Source organism: Gorilla gorilla, chromosome 17 (genome assembly GCF_029281585.2).
Source record: "Gorilla gorilla gorilla isolate KB3781 chromosome 17, NHGRI_mGorGor1-v2.1_pri, whole genome shotgun sequence".
Classification (NCBI taxonomy): domain Eukaryota; kingdom Metazoa; phylum Chordata; class Mammalia; order Primates; family Hominidae; genus Gorilla; species Gorilla gorilla.
Window position 1 is genome coordinate 87,487,868 of NC_073241.2, and position 16,845 is coordinate 87,504,712.

The 16,845-nt window shown below is 44.5% G+C and overlaps 1 protein-coding gene across 8 annotated transcripts in view; it reads left to right on the forward strand.

The window, feature by feature from the left end:
* Positions 1-16,845, forward strand: part of NEDD4L (NEDD4 like E3 ubiquitin protein ligase) — a 359,195-nt gene that overhangs the window by 114,190 nt on the left and 228,160 nt on the right. For all 8 annotated transcript variants that reach the window (XM_004059469.5, XM_019014017.4, XM_055368219.2 and 5 more), the window contains exon 2: positions 9,431-9,504. In XM_004059469.5, the coding sequence (XP_004059517.3) occupies positions 9,431-9,504 (74 nt within the window). The remainder of the gene's footprint in view (positions 1-9,430; positions 9,505-16,845) is intronic.

The window sequence follows — 16,845 nt, forward strand, 5'->3', positions numbered from 1 at the left end:
TGCAGAATGTGACAGATGGCAGAATCAGTTGTAGAGCCTGGATATCAGGCCATCCTGGTTCCTCGATATTTCAGGGCCTTGGTTCTCGTAGTCACTTTCTTCCAGTGGCCAGTAAGTGTTAGTGCAGGGGGCGTCACACTGTAGCTCAAGAGTGGATACTTATTTAGCAAGAACATCATATCTACCCAGGAATGAGAAATAGTTATCTTATGAGGATTGGGCTAGTAGCAAATAAGGTATTGGTAGCAATGAAGCAAGAACTTATCTGTAAATGCATGGCTGAAGCATTTGGGAACATCCAGAGTTCCAGTGGAGGTGATCCAGAGGAGGCAGGGTTGGGATTTGATTGCCATCTGCAGAGGGGAAACTTTGTCAGTTCTGTGGCACTGTCAGGACAGAACCTGGGAATGGAAGGGAATGGCAACCTAGAGCATAGGAAATAGAAGCCCAGAAAGGATTCTGTTTGGCAGTGCCCTTCGAAGGCCTGTCCCAAGGTCCAGGAACTCCAGCACCTGGGAACCAGCAGCAGGAAGTCTCCCTGTTCGCGGAGATGGGCACAGCATGTGTTTGAATAATCAAGCTCAGCCCTGGTTCTGAATGCATGCTCCTCATGCAGCCTGCTGATTGGTTATAATTTGCTTACAGAGTGAAAATGCTAGTCATTGGTCCTGAGCCCCCAGATCCATAAAACAGGCCATTTTCTCATTTTAAAATTTACAGCTCGTCGCTTGTCTTGGGTTTCTTAAGAGTTTTGTTCAGGCCAGGTGTGGTGGCTCACACCTATAATCCCAGCACTTTAGGAGGCTGAGGTGGGCAGATCATTTGAGGCCAGGAGTTGAGACCAGCCTGGCCAACATGGTGAAACCCCATCTCTACTGAAAATACAAAAATTACCTGGGTGTGGTGGCACAGGCCTGTAATCTCAGCTACTTGAGAGGCTGAGGCAGGAGAATTGCATGAACCTGGGAGCTGGAGGTTGCAGTGACTTGAGATCATGCCACTGCACTCCAGCCTGGGCAACAAAGTGAGACTGTCTCAAACAAAAAAAGTAGGAGGGGGGGAGAACTTTGTTCTTGTGTGTCTTTAAGATGCTAGAAGCTATTCTGAGCCTACCTAGTGAGATCCAGATATGAAGCAACAGAACTCACCCCAGAGAATGCCTTCTTGGGGGCCCTTGGCAGCTCCTACCTTGTGAAATCTAGACCTCTTCTAGTCCAAACTACACTTCCCATCCAGAAACCCAGACTTGACTTTATTGAGAGAGGTCAGGGTTATGACTGCCATGAAAAAATCTAGAATTTTAGATCCTGAGCTATAATTCTTGACTTTCAACAGAGTGCCATTGTTTATATGATCATTTTTAGAACTATACACACCCGATAATGCTTGTCTTTGTGATCTTGATGGAATTTAAAAATGTTTCCTGTCTTATGATTTAGAGATTCAGAACAAAAGAACCACTGGTAAGTGGATTCTTTGAAGACCTTTTTATGGGAGTTTTACCAGCTATTCTGGTAAAAGGAGAGTTTTTAATTAGTGGAAGAGAGTGACTGTGTCCTTTAAGCTCGAACTCTTCCCAGCTTATTTATTTCATGGGCCCTGCTCAATGACAGCCTCCTCCCCTCCCCATAATCATTGAATTACTGCGGATTCTTGGCATGTGAAGATCAAACATTTTTGATTGAGAGTCATTCTAAAAATCTGTCCACACGTGGAAGAATTTGCATTTTGGCTGAGATGCACACTTGAGTCATGGTAGATGTGAGTCTCCTGGGGGTGAGCATGTCCGTGACTGTGAAACTGATCCCAGCCTCCACCCGCGAGTAACCCTGAACCTGCCACACCCCATAAACCCACCTGCTTACCTGCCTCTTCTTCAGTGATGGCTTTTATGGGCGAAAGGATGGCGAAATAGTGATATCTGCCAAGTACTTGGGAAAAACACCTCAAGTGCCGTGGCCCTGCTCTATTCACAAGTCAGAGACAGAGGCATCCGATGTCATTGAAAGAAAGAAATGTCATGCCAGCACTTTTAAGGCGTGGATCAAAACACCCCTTCACACGCATGTGGTTCAGTGCAGGCCATTTGGAATCAGCACTGGAATGGACAGAAACCATTTGGGGCCTGAACGCAGTGCCTTTGGCATTGGTCTCCTGCAGCAGGAGGGTGTGGTCAACGCTGTCTGCCAGTCCCTCACTTGACAGATGTCCTTGTTAGAAGCCCTCCTTCTTCCCTATGAATCGCAGTTGGCTTCTCCCACAGGGCATCCTTGGGGCCTGATGGATCTCCACAAGGCCCCCAGAGGGAGTTTTCCAGGTGGTCGGCCACTACCATTCCTTCAGCTGTTCTCCTTTCACTGAATTTTAGTTTCTTTTTCCTACCAGCTCTTCCTCTCCGAATATCTTCCAGTTCTCTTACAGGGACTGGGAGCCCCTGTTGGGATTTTCTGTCGCCTTGCTTCCTGAGTACTCTACCTGGCAATGCTGTGCAAGCTTTGCAACCTCATTAGGATGCTGGCCTGTGCTGGACTCATCAGAGACTCCCAGATCTTTGTCACACTCTATCAAGCCACCTTCCCTACTGTTTATTTGCACAATGATTTTTAAAATGTCTTTGCAAGAATATATTTCTGCACTATTCAGTATTTGCTTTATTAGGCTTCATATTAAGTGTATTAATTGATAGGCACTTAATTTGCATGCCAGCCTTTAATATTGCAGGTGAAATATTGATGCTAGAGCATGTGGTTATAATGAAGCCTGTATCATTTCCAGACAGTCATTTCCTGTGTCACTGTAACTACTTCACTGGAGTGACACTGTAGCTGAATTCCATAGTGTTCTCAATTGTTCTCAATTCCATAGTGTTCTCATGTGTTCTCAGTTATAATTGGGTGAAGTATAGGGGTCCCTCCCCTTCCTCTTGTCCTGCCTTCTTTCTTTCCTTTCACAAGGGGTTATTCAAATCCTGCTGCACTCTTCATTGTGTTAGTGCCCTTAGAGTGGGGTTTTGCTGTAGAACTTTCTGGATTATGGAATTGTTCTCTATCTGCACTGTCTAATACAGTGCCCGCTGGGAATGGGGTGGTGATTGAGTACTCAAAATGTAGCTAGTGTGACCAAGGAATGGAATTTTAATTTTAATTGATTTTAATTACATTTAAACAGCCTCACATGGCTAGTGGATACTTTATTGGACAGTGCAGCCTCAGGGTCTAGTTGAGCAATTAAGACTTAACCTGTGAGAGAGAGAGAGAAAAAAAAAGACTGTATTGCCTCATTACTTAAGTGCCAGAATACATGGTTGGTCTGAAGGCAGTCACGTAGCCAGGCCTCCCACGCTGGGTGTCTATGTCTGATCTCTCGGTACTGAGCTCTGATTTCTGACTTCTAACTGCCCTGCGGGCCCACTGGGAAGACAACCTCAAATCCAAGAAACCCCTCTTCCTTCATCCCCTTAGCCTACGACCCACCACTCCTCTTTATTCTCTACCAGCTAATAGCAGCAGCCCCCACTGATAACAAAACTGCAAACTTGAGCGCATTCCTTCTCTCTGGCCCTGTAAAACCAGTCTGTCACCCAGCCACATTCTTCCCCCAGCAGGAGCACTGGAGCCGGTCCCTTGTCCTCCATGCTTATCTGCCAGATGGTGAAGAAGACCATGTAATTAGCATCCCTGTCCTATCCCTTTCACATGCCCTCTGTGCTGTCATCCAGGGTGATGGCACCCCTGAGCCACCACTCACCTGGTTACTGTGTTTGCCGTGCATCCTGCCGAGGATGGAGTCAGGTGCAGGCCACACTCAGTTCTTGCACCTGCCCCGCTTCCCTGGCACACCAGCTCCTCCCAGGACATCAACTTTCTCTTCTCCTCCCTCCTCTTTTCTCATTCTTGAAGGCCTGGCCCAAACTTTCACTCATCTGTGGCTTTCTCCAACTTCCCCACCTTTCTCCCTCTCTCCATCCCTTGTGTGTGTGTTAATTTCTTCCTTCTCCAAGTTCCTGAAGAATATTACTCATCACATTATTGAATGTATCTCTTATTGTGGTTACTCTTCTTATACATAATAGAAAGTAAATCTTGCAGGCTTGAACTCTGTGTGATTGAGTCATTATTCCTTGTATATTTTCAGCACAGGGCAGGCACTTTGGGTTGAGTCACTGTGTGGACTCAGAGCAATGGGGAATAGATGTTGGACGGGCAGGTACCAACTGGAAGAAAAGAATTGTGTCCCTGTGTAGAGCACAGGCTGTTCTTATAGCAGCAGTGAAGCTGCTTGTGGTGAGCCTTCAGTGGCAGGCCAGGCAGTTTTAATTAGATTCATTTGTTCCTAGGGAGGTCTCACCAGAGCAGTGGAGAGGGACGTTTTAAGAAGATTGGACTAATATGGTAGCAAGCGAATTTGGATGCAGAGACATTGCCTCACACCACCACCAGCTATACAGAGCATGGCGCATAATAGGTACTCAATAGGTTCTGAAAGAATGAACAAATGAGCTTAAGCCTACTGGTGTTGGACCATCCTGCCGTTAGCGATAACATGCATTGGCTGTGGAGTAGAGAACAGTTGTGAATTTAGAGTTATTTCAGTGGCACATATAAGTATCTCAGCATCTCTTGATTGTCATTCTTTTTGGATTTTTTTTTTAATTTCATACTTACAAATGATCATGTATCTTAAGTTTTCTGAAGTAGCCTTGGTTTCGCATTTTGACTGTATTTATTATGGTATCAGGTTCCATATTTCTTAAAAGTAATACTGCTGCTGCACTTATATTGAACAAGTCACCAAGCTCTGTTAATTTTGCCTGAAAAATGCCACTGCTTTGACATGATAGAAAACACAGGCAATAGTCTTTATTTCTCACTGCTGTGTTTTTCTTATTTTGAAGAATCACCCTAATACATAGGAAAATCTCGACTTAGCAAAGAGGTAAATGAGACTCTAATTATTGCATTGGGTTTTTCACAATGTATGTTAGTTATCTATTGCTACATAACAAATTAGTTTTAGAGTTAGCAGCTTATAAAGCAACAAATATTTATTATCTCACAGTTTCTGTGGGTCAGTAAATCAAAAGTGGCTTAACTGGGTGGTTCTGACATGTGCCTTTCCACAGTGACTGGCATGTAGCAGGCAAGGGTCTCTTATGATCCTGAGTGAGGATGTCAGCCAAGGCTGCTGTCATCTGAAGGCTTGACTGGAACAGAAGGACCCATTTCTAAAATGAGTCACTCATGGCTGGAGGCAAGAGGCCTCAGTTCCTTATCACAGAGATTGCTCCTTGGGGCTGACTGAGTGTCTGCACATCATAGCAACAGCTGGCTTTCCTCAGAGTGAATGATGCAAAAGAGAGGTGGAAGCCTAATGTCTTTATGACCTAATCTCCAAAGTCACACACTGTCACCTCTTCATATTCTATTAGAAAGCAGTCACTAAGTCAGATACCCATGGGAAATTACCCACCTCATGAAGAAAGAAATATCGAGAATTTGTGGACCTGTTTCATAACCACACAGCATCATTTTTTGAAGGTAGAGTCACCTTGAGCATTTAAATTAGGGTTCTGCTCTAGAAGTCTATCCCTTTATTTTTTCCCATTTGTTAACCCTTTTTCTACTTGGCGTAATAGCAGCCATTACCCAGTAGAAGTTGAGAGATTTAGGTTGCACAGAATCCCACAGTCTTTTCAGAAACTCATATCCTTAGGGTGTCTGCTTGTTGACAGCATTGTAGAATTGAAACTTGACCACGTGTTATGTGTTGGGCTGCCAGTGGTGATCAGAGATGACGGTGAGTAGTCCGTTGAGTTAGGGCTGTTTGCCTCTGTCGGTGTCATCTGGGTTTGAACTGGACATGCAGTCCTGGTGGGCTGCTTTCATTTCCACCCTGGGTCTTTGTTCTCACCACTCACATCTTACGCCTCTGTTCCACCGCTGTGTAAGAGGCAGCTGTGCACACACCTTGCCTCTGCCATTGACTGTAAGCTCCTGAGAGAGAGAGAATGTGTCTGGTTCAGTTTTGTGGCCCTCCTTTTTGCTAGCATAATGCATTGAACATAGTATTATTCTGCATTTTTGTTGAGTGTATAATTAGATGGTCAATGTGGAGAACTCAGAGGGATTTTAGGAGGGGGTGGCAGCAATATAAGGTTGTAGGACCCAGCATTAAGAGAGGGAAAGGTGTAGCGGGAAGGCGTTGGTGTGGGGAGGGAGAAAGTCAAGAGGATTCAACCTGGCAAGAGTTGGAAGTGACAGGAAGGTGTGTGGGGTGGGGACGCGATAGGACAGTGTGTGAGATTTTTTAAAAAATGCAGGCAGGGGAGGGATGAGTAGGCAGAGCATCGAGGATTTTTAGGACAGTGGAAATACTCTGTATGATACTATAATGGTGGATACATGTCATTATACATTTGTCCAAACTCATGGAGTGTACAACACCAAGAGTGAGCCCTAAGGTCAACGATGGGCTTCAGGTGATTTCGATGTGTGAATTGTAACAGGGATACTACTCTGGAGCAGGATGTTGATCATGGGGGAGGCTGTGAGTGTATCGCGGTAGGGGGTACGTAGGAAATCTCCGTGCCTTCTGCTCAATTTTGCTGTGACCCTAAAACTGCTCTAAAAAGAGTAGTCTTAAAAATGCATGAAATAGGATCCTGTCTCAGGACTGGGGCAAGAGCAGGTAGAAATGGAAAGAGTAACTGTGGCTGCTGTGTAGCAGGCACACAATGGTCATGGTCCATATGCTGGCTTAGTTATTTTTTAAAGCAACTAAAGTTAAGTAATGTATACATAACTTACATATTTATGTGGTCCAAAAAATGTTGGTCATCTGTTTTAATCCAGAGAGTGTTTACCCTAAGCCTGCAAATGTGATGGGTAATAGCTAGAACTAGAAAAGTACTTTAGAATATGGAAGGTAAATACATGAATTAATTTAGGTAAGAGTGACAAAACAGTGGAAGTCCCTGACTTAGAACTTATTGTCCGCTTGGACAGCTGGTGTACGTGATTCTGGGGTCACAGTGGCTCCCTGTGCAGGAAGAACACTATTTCCCAGCTCAGATATCATCTTTTTAGGAGAGTACCTGCCATTGTGGAAAATAAGGATAAAGGATAACAAGTTACCTCCTTAAGACAAAGTCATAGGAGAAATGGTAAATTCCAGTATCTTGAGTTTTGAGTTGGAACTTGAAATTTATTTTACTACAAGAACACTGTTGATGGATTATGTATTTTATAGACTTTGTGGGTGGCCATGGGAATCTAGTAACTGCTTATGCACAGTTTATATGAGTAGGGCTGCTGGATTTCCAGATGACGCTCTCGCAACTGAACCTTCAGATTACCACCTGTTTCTCAGTTTGGACACTATTAGTGTGCTGCTGTCACTTATGGCTCGGGCACCTTATCTTGTTTTATGTCTTGATGAAGAATTAGAAAATTCAGTGTAAAAGAAAAACATATGTAAAGCTTATAGAATCACCCCGTTACACAATAACAATGCAGAACAATAGACTAATAACAGGAAGAGATGCTGAAACTTCTCTTCAGCCTAGTTTCTACTCTGATGTTTCTTCTCTGCATTGTACAGCCAATCTATGAATAATATTTTCATTGTCTAAGCAAAGCCACCTTAGCTAAATATTTAATTCTACTGGAGTCATAAACAGGGTTCAAAATATCACACATAGATTTTATGAAAGTAATAAAATGCTTCAGAAAGTACAGTGGCTCAGCCTGGGGCCACTGCATCTGATAATTTGGTTACACACCTTGTCATGTGCTTCCTAAAAGAATGACGATGGTTGCTTATCTGTGTTTAAGCTTGTCATTTTGAGGAAACAAAGATAAGACATTTTTGCTGTGTCTCTAAAATGCATGTGTAAACTATTTTTATAGAGTAATGCTTCAGAGAGGAGTAAAATTTCCTGCAACAGGTGCTTGTAAACAGTAATTGCTCAGTAAAGGTCACCTCCCAGCTGTTGCCTACATGTTACATAAGAGAACCCCTTCACGTCTTCCGTATTTGCAGCTCTGTACCTTTGTGAGTCACCTAAAAAATAACTCATAGGGTTGTTTATCTTTCTTTCTTTCTTTCTTTTTCTTTGAGACAGGGTCTCACTCTGTCGCCCAGGCTGGAGTGCAATGATGCGATCCCGGCTCACTGCAACCTCCGCCTCCTGGGTTCAAGCGATTCTCCTGCCTCCGTTCTCCTGCCTCAGCCTCCTGAGTAGCTGAGACTACTGGCATGCATCAGCACGTCCAGCTAGTTTTATATTTTTAGTAGAGACAGGGTTTTCACCATGTTGGTCAGGCTGGTCTTGAACTCCTGACCTCAAGTGATCCACCCATCTTGGCCTCCCAAAGTGCTGGGATTACAGGCATAAGCCACCATGCCTGGCCCCTGAGCCATTTTTTATTCTTACTCTTAGGCTAGGTTTCTGCAGACCTTGGTTATAACTGCAGGCTCTACATTGATAACTGCTGAGTCTCTAACTCAGACCAGACGTTTCTCCCCATTTAGTGATACATGGTTTCCATCCAGTTGCTTCATAGACACCTTGGACACAGTGCTCTATTTCAATTTATGTTGACAGTTCATGACCCAAACTGGAAACCTGAGTTATCCTGGACTTCTGCCTACCACCTTCTCCTAAGCCATCTCACCTGTCCTAAATGTCGTAGCCCTTATCTAGTTCTCTAAGCTGTCATAGGGTCCTGTACTGCTGGGCTGCTTGTTGCCTTCAATAGAGCCTGGAGCATATTCATGTCTGTATTTCAAGGCCCCGGGCATAAGAGCTTCTTAGGAAATATTGGAATGAATGAAGAAATGATGAATAAATGAACAAATGAACAGTTGATTGATTTCCAAGACACTTTGGGGTGGTTTCCATTTAGAATGGTTTTTATTTCTTTTTACTGGAACTAAGGAATTATTTTTGCTTGTTGATGCCAACATTTTAAAAGCACTATAATTTTGAAATGTTTTACCACATTAAATTCTTTTCTATTGCAGGTCACATACAAATATGTCAACTTCAAAGGAGGAATTATTTGTTATATTTATGCAAACTTGTGGCACTTGGACATTTATCTAGATGGTTTTTTGTGTATGGTTGTGTTCTTGGTACAGCTGGAAAATCTAACTTTAAATGGCAGGAGTAATTGATCTTAATGACTTACTTTGAATTAAACTTGTGCTTAATTAACTTGGATGTTGTAAGTTTCTAGAGTCACAGACTTTTAGAGCTGGAATATTGCTTTTTGAACTTCAGTGTAAGGAAGAATTGCTTATGCTTGAATTGATTTGTTCTGTATCCCAATACTGGACTGAGTGGAAATCAATTACTTTAATATTGGATGAGAGAGTGATTGATTGAAGATCAGGTTTTTAACCTCTTTTTTTGTTCTCCTTCTCACAGGGAGAGTCCCGTATTCTCAGAGTAAAAGTTGTTTCTGGAATTGATCTCGCCAAAAAGGACATCTTTGGAGCCAGGTATGTTGGCTTTGTTTTTATTTCTGTGGACTTCTGAAAAATGACAAGCAGTTTTCAAATTCAGGCACGCATCAGAATCACCTGGAGGACTTCTTAAGACAAAGCTGGCTGGGCCCCACCTGCAGGGATTCTGATTTAGGAAGTGATGCTGGTCCAGCTGGTTCCAGGAGCACATTTTGCACAGGGCTTCTGGACTTAGCATCACGACAGTAGTTAACAGCCTGTTCTTCACATGGGCTGATTTCATGAGATTAGCTTCTGGTGTTGTATTCTCAGTAGAAAAATAGAGTTTGGGACTATGGCTCTGCTTATTTTAATACTTCAAAAATATTTCTAACTTAGGGAAACATAAAAGTGTCATTTTGTTTCTAGGAGAACTGGATATTCTGGACATGTATAATCTGAATTAAGAGATTTGGTGATTTGGGGCGAATGTGGTGATTTCTGTGGCATTTCTAGAAGTACCAGCAGGGAAGCAGCCAGATCTTTCTGTGTGTTTCAGCTTTTTTATTTTCAGTATTGCACTTGGATATTCCTGTATCTTTAAATCAGCCCTTTTGTTCCTATTGGCTGTCAGCAATGTGTTGCATGAAGTTATTGGACTGGGAGCAGGGTGAGGGTAGAGCCACCTGGCACTAGAATTTAACCAGATTTTGGAGACCAAAGATCTTTTGAACTTTAAACCTGGAATGGACATGAGTGATGTTCTAGTCCAACTTTTCCATTTTATGGTTGACAAAGCTTGAATCTAGAAAGGTTAAACTACCCTTGCAGGTCACGTGGGCCAGTGATGTTTGAGGAGTGACAGGAACACTCCTCCTGCCTCTACCCAGTACATTTTCCTTTGTGGCATGGTGGCCTGAAAATACTGTGAGGTTTAACAATGAAGGCAGGTGACTGGTGAGGACAGTTCCAGCCACTGGATTCTCCCTATCAGTCCCCTGTGCTGTGGCCCTTGCTGACCCCTAGATTTCAGTGCCTCTCCCTGACACTGGAGTCCCTCTATAAAGAAGCCCCTTTCTAGCTAGCTAGCTGTTCCATCCCGCACACCCCCACAGAAGCCTTTTGCTGCCATTAGTAAGCACGCCTCTATTTTCTCACCTGTGATAGATCATGCATGATTGAGTTTTGTCTATTAAAGCAATTGTTAAGTTACTAAAATGGCACCAAAAGAAATTAGAAAAAAATTGTTGCAAATGTCAGTGAAATCTTTTAAAAAACTGTTGTACTTAGAAGTGCCTCAAGTGACTAATGGAGGCTTAGGACTCTGAGTGGTGTCACAAGGAACCTTATGCACAGGGACACTGACATCAGCCTGTACTGCTGGTAATGTCAGAGTGAAGCAAATCCCACCTGAAGGCACTCTCTCGCTTGACCGTGAAGTCACACTGAGTGGTTCACCATGTGCCTGCACTCATGCGAGGATAAGCCAGGTCTCTAGGCATGGGCAGAAGCATCCCTGCTTCCCTTCTCTTCCCTTTCAGAGCAACACTTTCAGCCATTTCCATGAGTCTGGGCTCTTGTTACCCAGCTGAAATACTGTTTCCTGAAACTCACCAATTTGCTCTCTACCAAAGCCCACCTTATGCCCTGCCTTTCCATGAAGCCTGTCAAGAAAATTCCAAGAAAGAAAATTTGATATTCCTATATCAAAGCGTGTGTCTTTCCTCTCCTAATCCCTCTTAGCTGCCACAGTAGGTGCAGTGTCATTTTAGCTTTTGCAGATGCATTACCTGGTGGTTTCCTAGTATTTCTTTCACTTGCCTCTATTGCTAGATTAGAAATTTACTGGGGACAGACATCTTTTTAATATCTTTCTCCTACTACTTAACATATAGAGCATCAAGGGAAAAAAAAACAAAAATTATCTTTTAAAAATGTAAACGTTTGCATGCCAACCGGTAGTGGATTGTGCTCTTAGGTTAAAAATATGTATTTTCACTCTTTCCAATGAAATCTATAGTGCTAAAGGAGCAAGTTGGATTTAGAAAATTTTGGTGATTTCTTTTTAAGCTTGATTGGGTTTTTATTTTGTTTTATCCAAACCCTTCCATTAAAAAAAAAAATTGATTCACATTGTATTTCTAAGCCAGTTAAGTAGATTCAAGGTTGAATTTGTAGTGGAATTAGGCTCCAAATCTTAGAAGAGCAAATTTGTACCTTGAATTTTTACTGTTTAGATAATAACAGGCAGGGTCATTTCTAAGGGACATGGTGGAAAGGAATATTCATGATATTAATTAGAAAGATAAATCGTATTGTGGCCAAGTGGACCAAGTGCCAGAAAATGCATCAGAAACTCTGAACCCTGGTTCTGGTCTTCATTTTTCTAGATTGATAAGTAGGCGCACACATTCCTGCTTTCCTCCCTCCTCTGAAGTGCTGTAGTTCTTCAGGGACACATTTGCCAGTGGGTCTGAGATGCAAGTGTGAGGTGGCAGTGTGGGTTAATGCCATCTTGGTGTGTCACTCTGGAGTGGCACTGCTTATTGCCTTAAAATTTTGCCAGATGACCTGCATTCTCCCTCCGTGCTATCTTGGGCAAATCCCTTAAAACCACTCATGCCACTGTGTGTTAGCGTACAACAAGGGTAACAGTTTCTTTGTAACTGGCATGTGGGGAAGAACCGCAAAGTGACTTCTGTCGGCAACAGCTCTGTCGTGTTTTAAGGTGGTAGTCATCGGGCAGAGGTTTGGTAGTGTCCTCTCTGGCAGCCACCGTCTCCTTCAGAGCCCTGGGCCACTGACATGCCTTTTCTCCAAGTCTCTTCCCTGAGTATTCCCCGCACCTCTGTGCCTGATCAGACACCTCATTCTCCCTTGGCAGCAAGAAGGCCGGGTAAGCATTGGAGCCCTTGCTGTAGACAGGATAATGGGTGGAAGAGGAAGGACATTTTCATGAGAGGCATTTCAGAGCCTTTAAAGTGGTACAAATCCTGTAGACAATGATGTCTTTAAAATCAGGGATTTGCGTCTCTGGGACTCCAACTCCTTTGTTTCCAAGGGAGGTTCCCTGGGCCACTTGGCCTGAGGTTGGGAAGGGGTCGGTGGTTGCGGGGCAGAATGTGATGCTTGGGGATGCAGGATGGTCAGGGGCGGGTGACGGTGGGAGGAGTGGAGCACGTCATCTCTCCTTGCCCTTCCGAGGTGGTGATGCAAGCTGCCTACAGCTCCAGCTCAGAGGCCGGGGGTTTCTGGGGCCCTCAGTGTGGGGCCTCTCTCCTAGCTGGAGGTGGCCCCTCCCCCTTGAGAGGCCTGTGCCTGAAATGCCCTTGTCCTTTTCGGCCGTCTCTGCCCCAGTCCAGTACTTAGGATCCAAGATCATTTTCAGCTCCTTCCAGCCAAGTCTCACTTTATTAAAGGAGCCTTTGTTCGGAGCAGATTGGATAACCGAGCCGCGACTCCACTTGAACATCTGAGCAGTTGGCCCACGTGGGAAACAGCAATGGCAGAGAAAGATGCTTCCCTTTGGACCATACCTTGAGGACAAAAAAGGGCAGTCATATAATCTGTCATCTAAACTGGGACGCTTTTGTCTGGAATGAATGCGACATTGAATGGGACGTCCGGACATAAGATGTAAATTGAGACTGCAGTCACCCTAGGTCAGAGACATCCAGCCTTTATTATCCATATCATGGGGAAAAAAAAAAATGGAATGTGATTTTTTTCCCCCAAAACAGCTTAAAAAAATGCTAAGTAAAAGAAAAAAATAAAAAGCACCTTTTAAAAAAGCAGGCCTCACATAAAATGCCACTAAGACATCAAAAGAGAAGTAAAACCCTGCTCAAAACGCCCACGTGGGGCGGCCACAGCTCACCCTTGTGTGCCTGTGTCCCGTTTCTGCTGTCCCCTTTCCCAAGGACGTACCCTGCCCTAACCTCACCCTGATCTGGCGACTCCTCCAGTGGCCCATCCTATGTTCACCAGCTGGGTCCTCATCTCCTCTGCCACACAGGCTGCTGCTCTGTCCCCCAGTAGACCTCTCCATGTCTCTGGGGTGCCCATGACCCCTGGGAAGTGCTGTGCGTAGTTCTATGAGTGAGGTTGACTTGTTGTTTTATACTTAGAATTGTTTCTTTCTCCTGAAATTAGATTTTTCTCCTCTGATGACTAGGATTCTATTTTATTTATTTATTTTCCAGGACCTATTGTAGCACATAGCACCTAACAGGTCCTCAGGAAGTATTTACCAACAGATTGCATGAAGTGAGCCTGTTCTTCCTCCCTCTCTCCTTCCCTCCCTTTCCCACCCCTTCACTGGAAACTCACAGTCACTAAATATGCCATGAAGTCGCTGCCTTTTGCCTTTGCCTGTGTTTTCCCCTCTGCCTGGCATCTGCTCACATCCTTTCTGGCAGCTGCCCTCTCATCTGTCAGGACCCAGTTTGGGTGGCAACACTCCTGCTGAGGCTCCTGCTCCCCTCATCACCCCAGCCCAAGAGGACAGAACACTGCTGCCCACTTCGTCACCCCAGCCCAACAGGACAGAACACTGCTGCCCCCCTCATCACCGCAGCCCAAGAGGACAGAACACTGCTGCCCACCTCATCACCCCAGCCCAAGAGGACAGAACACTGCTGCCCGCCTCATCACCCCAGCCCAAGAGGACAGAACACTAATGCCTGCCTCATCACCCCAGCCCAAGAGGACAGAACACTGCTGCCCGCCTCATCACCCCAGCCCAAGATGACAGAACACTGCTGCCCCCCCTCATCACCCCAGCCCAAGGGGACAGAACACTGCTGCTCCTGGGGCTGTAGTGGGTCTACAAGTTCCCTCCTCCTACGGCCCCTTGTCTTAGCGGACTTGGGAGGCTCAGAGGCTCCAGCCCTGTCTTATTGCTGTTTGCAGGTCCAGAAATCTTGGCACATGACAGTTGCCTGGTAAACTGCCTTGAATTCATTGAGTGGAACACAGTATGGTGTGCTGTGGCACCTGATGGCCAGCCTGGAGGAAGGGGTACTTTTTTCTCATTGTCATGGAGGTCCCACTGGCTCTTCAAGCATCTCTCCCAGGCATCCAGGAGAGGTGCTTATTTCTCATTCTCACAAAGGCTCTTTGTGGACCAGCACAGGAGGCCTGCCTAGGGCTTGGATGAAAAGTGAGCATAGAGAGAAGAGGTTAAGGGAAGCAAGCTCAAGAGTGGGCTCAGAGAAAAGAATCTGGGGGAGTCAATGAGATGGCAGGCAAGGAACGGTCTCCATTTGATGCTGATGTTTCTGCAGAATGACTATACTGTACAGAAGGAGCACACTCTCTTCTTGTGGTAGGTCTCAGAAACTTCTACTTGGGGGTACATGAGGCCCAGCTGGGATTGGGCACAGAAGGTCATGGCTCTGCACCTGACCCTCACCTTAGGGGTCAGGAGAGAGCCAAGGACACGAGTGATGGGTTAGGGAGGACTCAGGCACCATGGAGTGCTGTGGCCATCCTTCCATAGAGGAGAGGTACAGGTGGTGAGGCAGGCACCAGGCAGCTGCCGACAGGGGCAGGAACCGAGGCAGGTCCAGGAAACAGAGGCCAAAACAGCAGCAGGAACCTCAGGCTTAGCAGACCACTGACTCTTCTGGAAGTCTTTTAGACACTCTGTGGTGGGGCAGGGACAAGTCCTTGGTGTTTGGCCATGGTGAAGTGTGCAGTTAGGGTAGGTGAGTCGTGCTTTCTTAACATGGGTGTAAGGAAGGAGGGTAGAGTTTCAGCAGCTCATGTTTCTTGAGCACTTGCTATGTGCCAGATGTGGTTTGAACTGTTTACATGGGAGCTCATTGGGTCCTCCCAGCAAAGTCCTATGCAGCAGGCACTATTGTTCTTTTTGCAGATAAAGAAACTGAGGCAAGAAAGGTTTAGTAAGTTGTAGAGCTAGGTATTGAGCCAGGGCCTAACCTCTTAATAGAAGTTAGTTAGAGGCTGTTTGTTACTTGAGTGCTCACAGGTTGGCTGGCAATGTGTTTGGAACCCAATGTAATGTCATTAGATTCTGCCTAAATCTTGTTTAGAGGGGATTTCCATTTGATAGGTAAGAAAATTGAGAAGTTATCATCAGCCCGAGATCAAACAAGGGTATAGGGAGTGGTGGGACCCATTAAGTTCAGATTTATGTGACTTCTGATGCTATGCTCAGTGATAGATCTCTTCTTGAGGATAAAAGTTTGAGAATTGAATGGGCCTAGATGACTATTAGGGTTCCTCGAAAACCCTGAGATTTCTTTTTTTGAGGGGTACCTTTTTGTGTTAGCAGATTTAAAGAGCTGGCCATTGTATTTGATGGTAGCTGAGTAAGCCTTTTGAATTGGAGTATCATCAACTATTATTAGATTTAGAATAGGTATATTTTGCTAAGTAAGATCTTAAAGTTTTTCTTTTAAACTTAGGATAGCTTTTCAAATTTCAAACTATTCTTTTTCAGTAAGCTGAAGACATTTAACCTTTTGTCATAGGCTTAAAGCAGTCATTAAACAGGGTCATTTTAATGCAACTTTTTAAACCTAACTCCCCTCCCTTTTTCTCTTTAATTATGATCAGTGGCTTCATTTGAGCTTACCTAGGATGCATTTGAGACTATAAAGCTGCTTTCTTAAAACTTAGCAATGTTGGCTGAGACAAACCAACTGTAGAATCTCGTGCTTTCATAAAGAAGGTTGCAAGACATTCATTCACAGTTGCTCCTTTATTGTGTGTGATGAGCCATTGGCATCAAACCTGCTTGGGTTGCTGTCGGTTTTTCTTTTGAGAGCTGGTGACTTGAAATTTAAAACACACATGGGCTCAAGGGTATTGGAGGGACATGGCAGAAAGTCCTTCTGCTGCCTAGTGATTGAGAGTGATGGGGTCCTAACTCTGTGTGAGGATAGCTCTTTGACACAGCTCACCTCAGTCCCCTTTACCTAGGTTTAAGTTGTTAGCATTTTGCTGTATTTGCTCCATCTCTTTTTTTCCCTGAAGTATTCAAAAGTGAATTACAGACATCATGACGTTTAGTTCCTAAATACTTCAGCCCAAACCTCTAAAAAACAAGAACATATTTCTATATAACTGTAGTACTGTTCTCACAAAATTAAGACTAATTGCCTAATGGACTCTACTACCTGATCCATTATCTGAATTTCCCCAGCTGACCTTAAAATGCCTTTTACAGCTGGACTGTTTAAACCAGAATTCAATTGAGAATTCTGTATTGCATTTAATTGGTGGGGCTATTAAGACTCTCTTAACCTAGAATAGTGATAAAAGCTTTTTACTCTTGGTCTCTTTGCAAACTGGGGACCCCCAGCCAGCAACACCCCCCCTGGGTCTCACTCTACCGTGCTGGGGTGCCCCAGCTCACCTGTGTTATAGCTT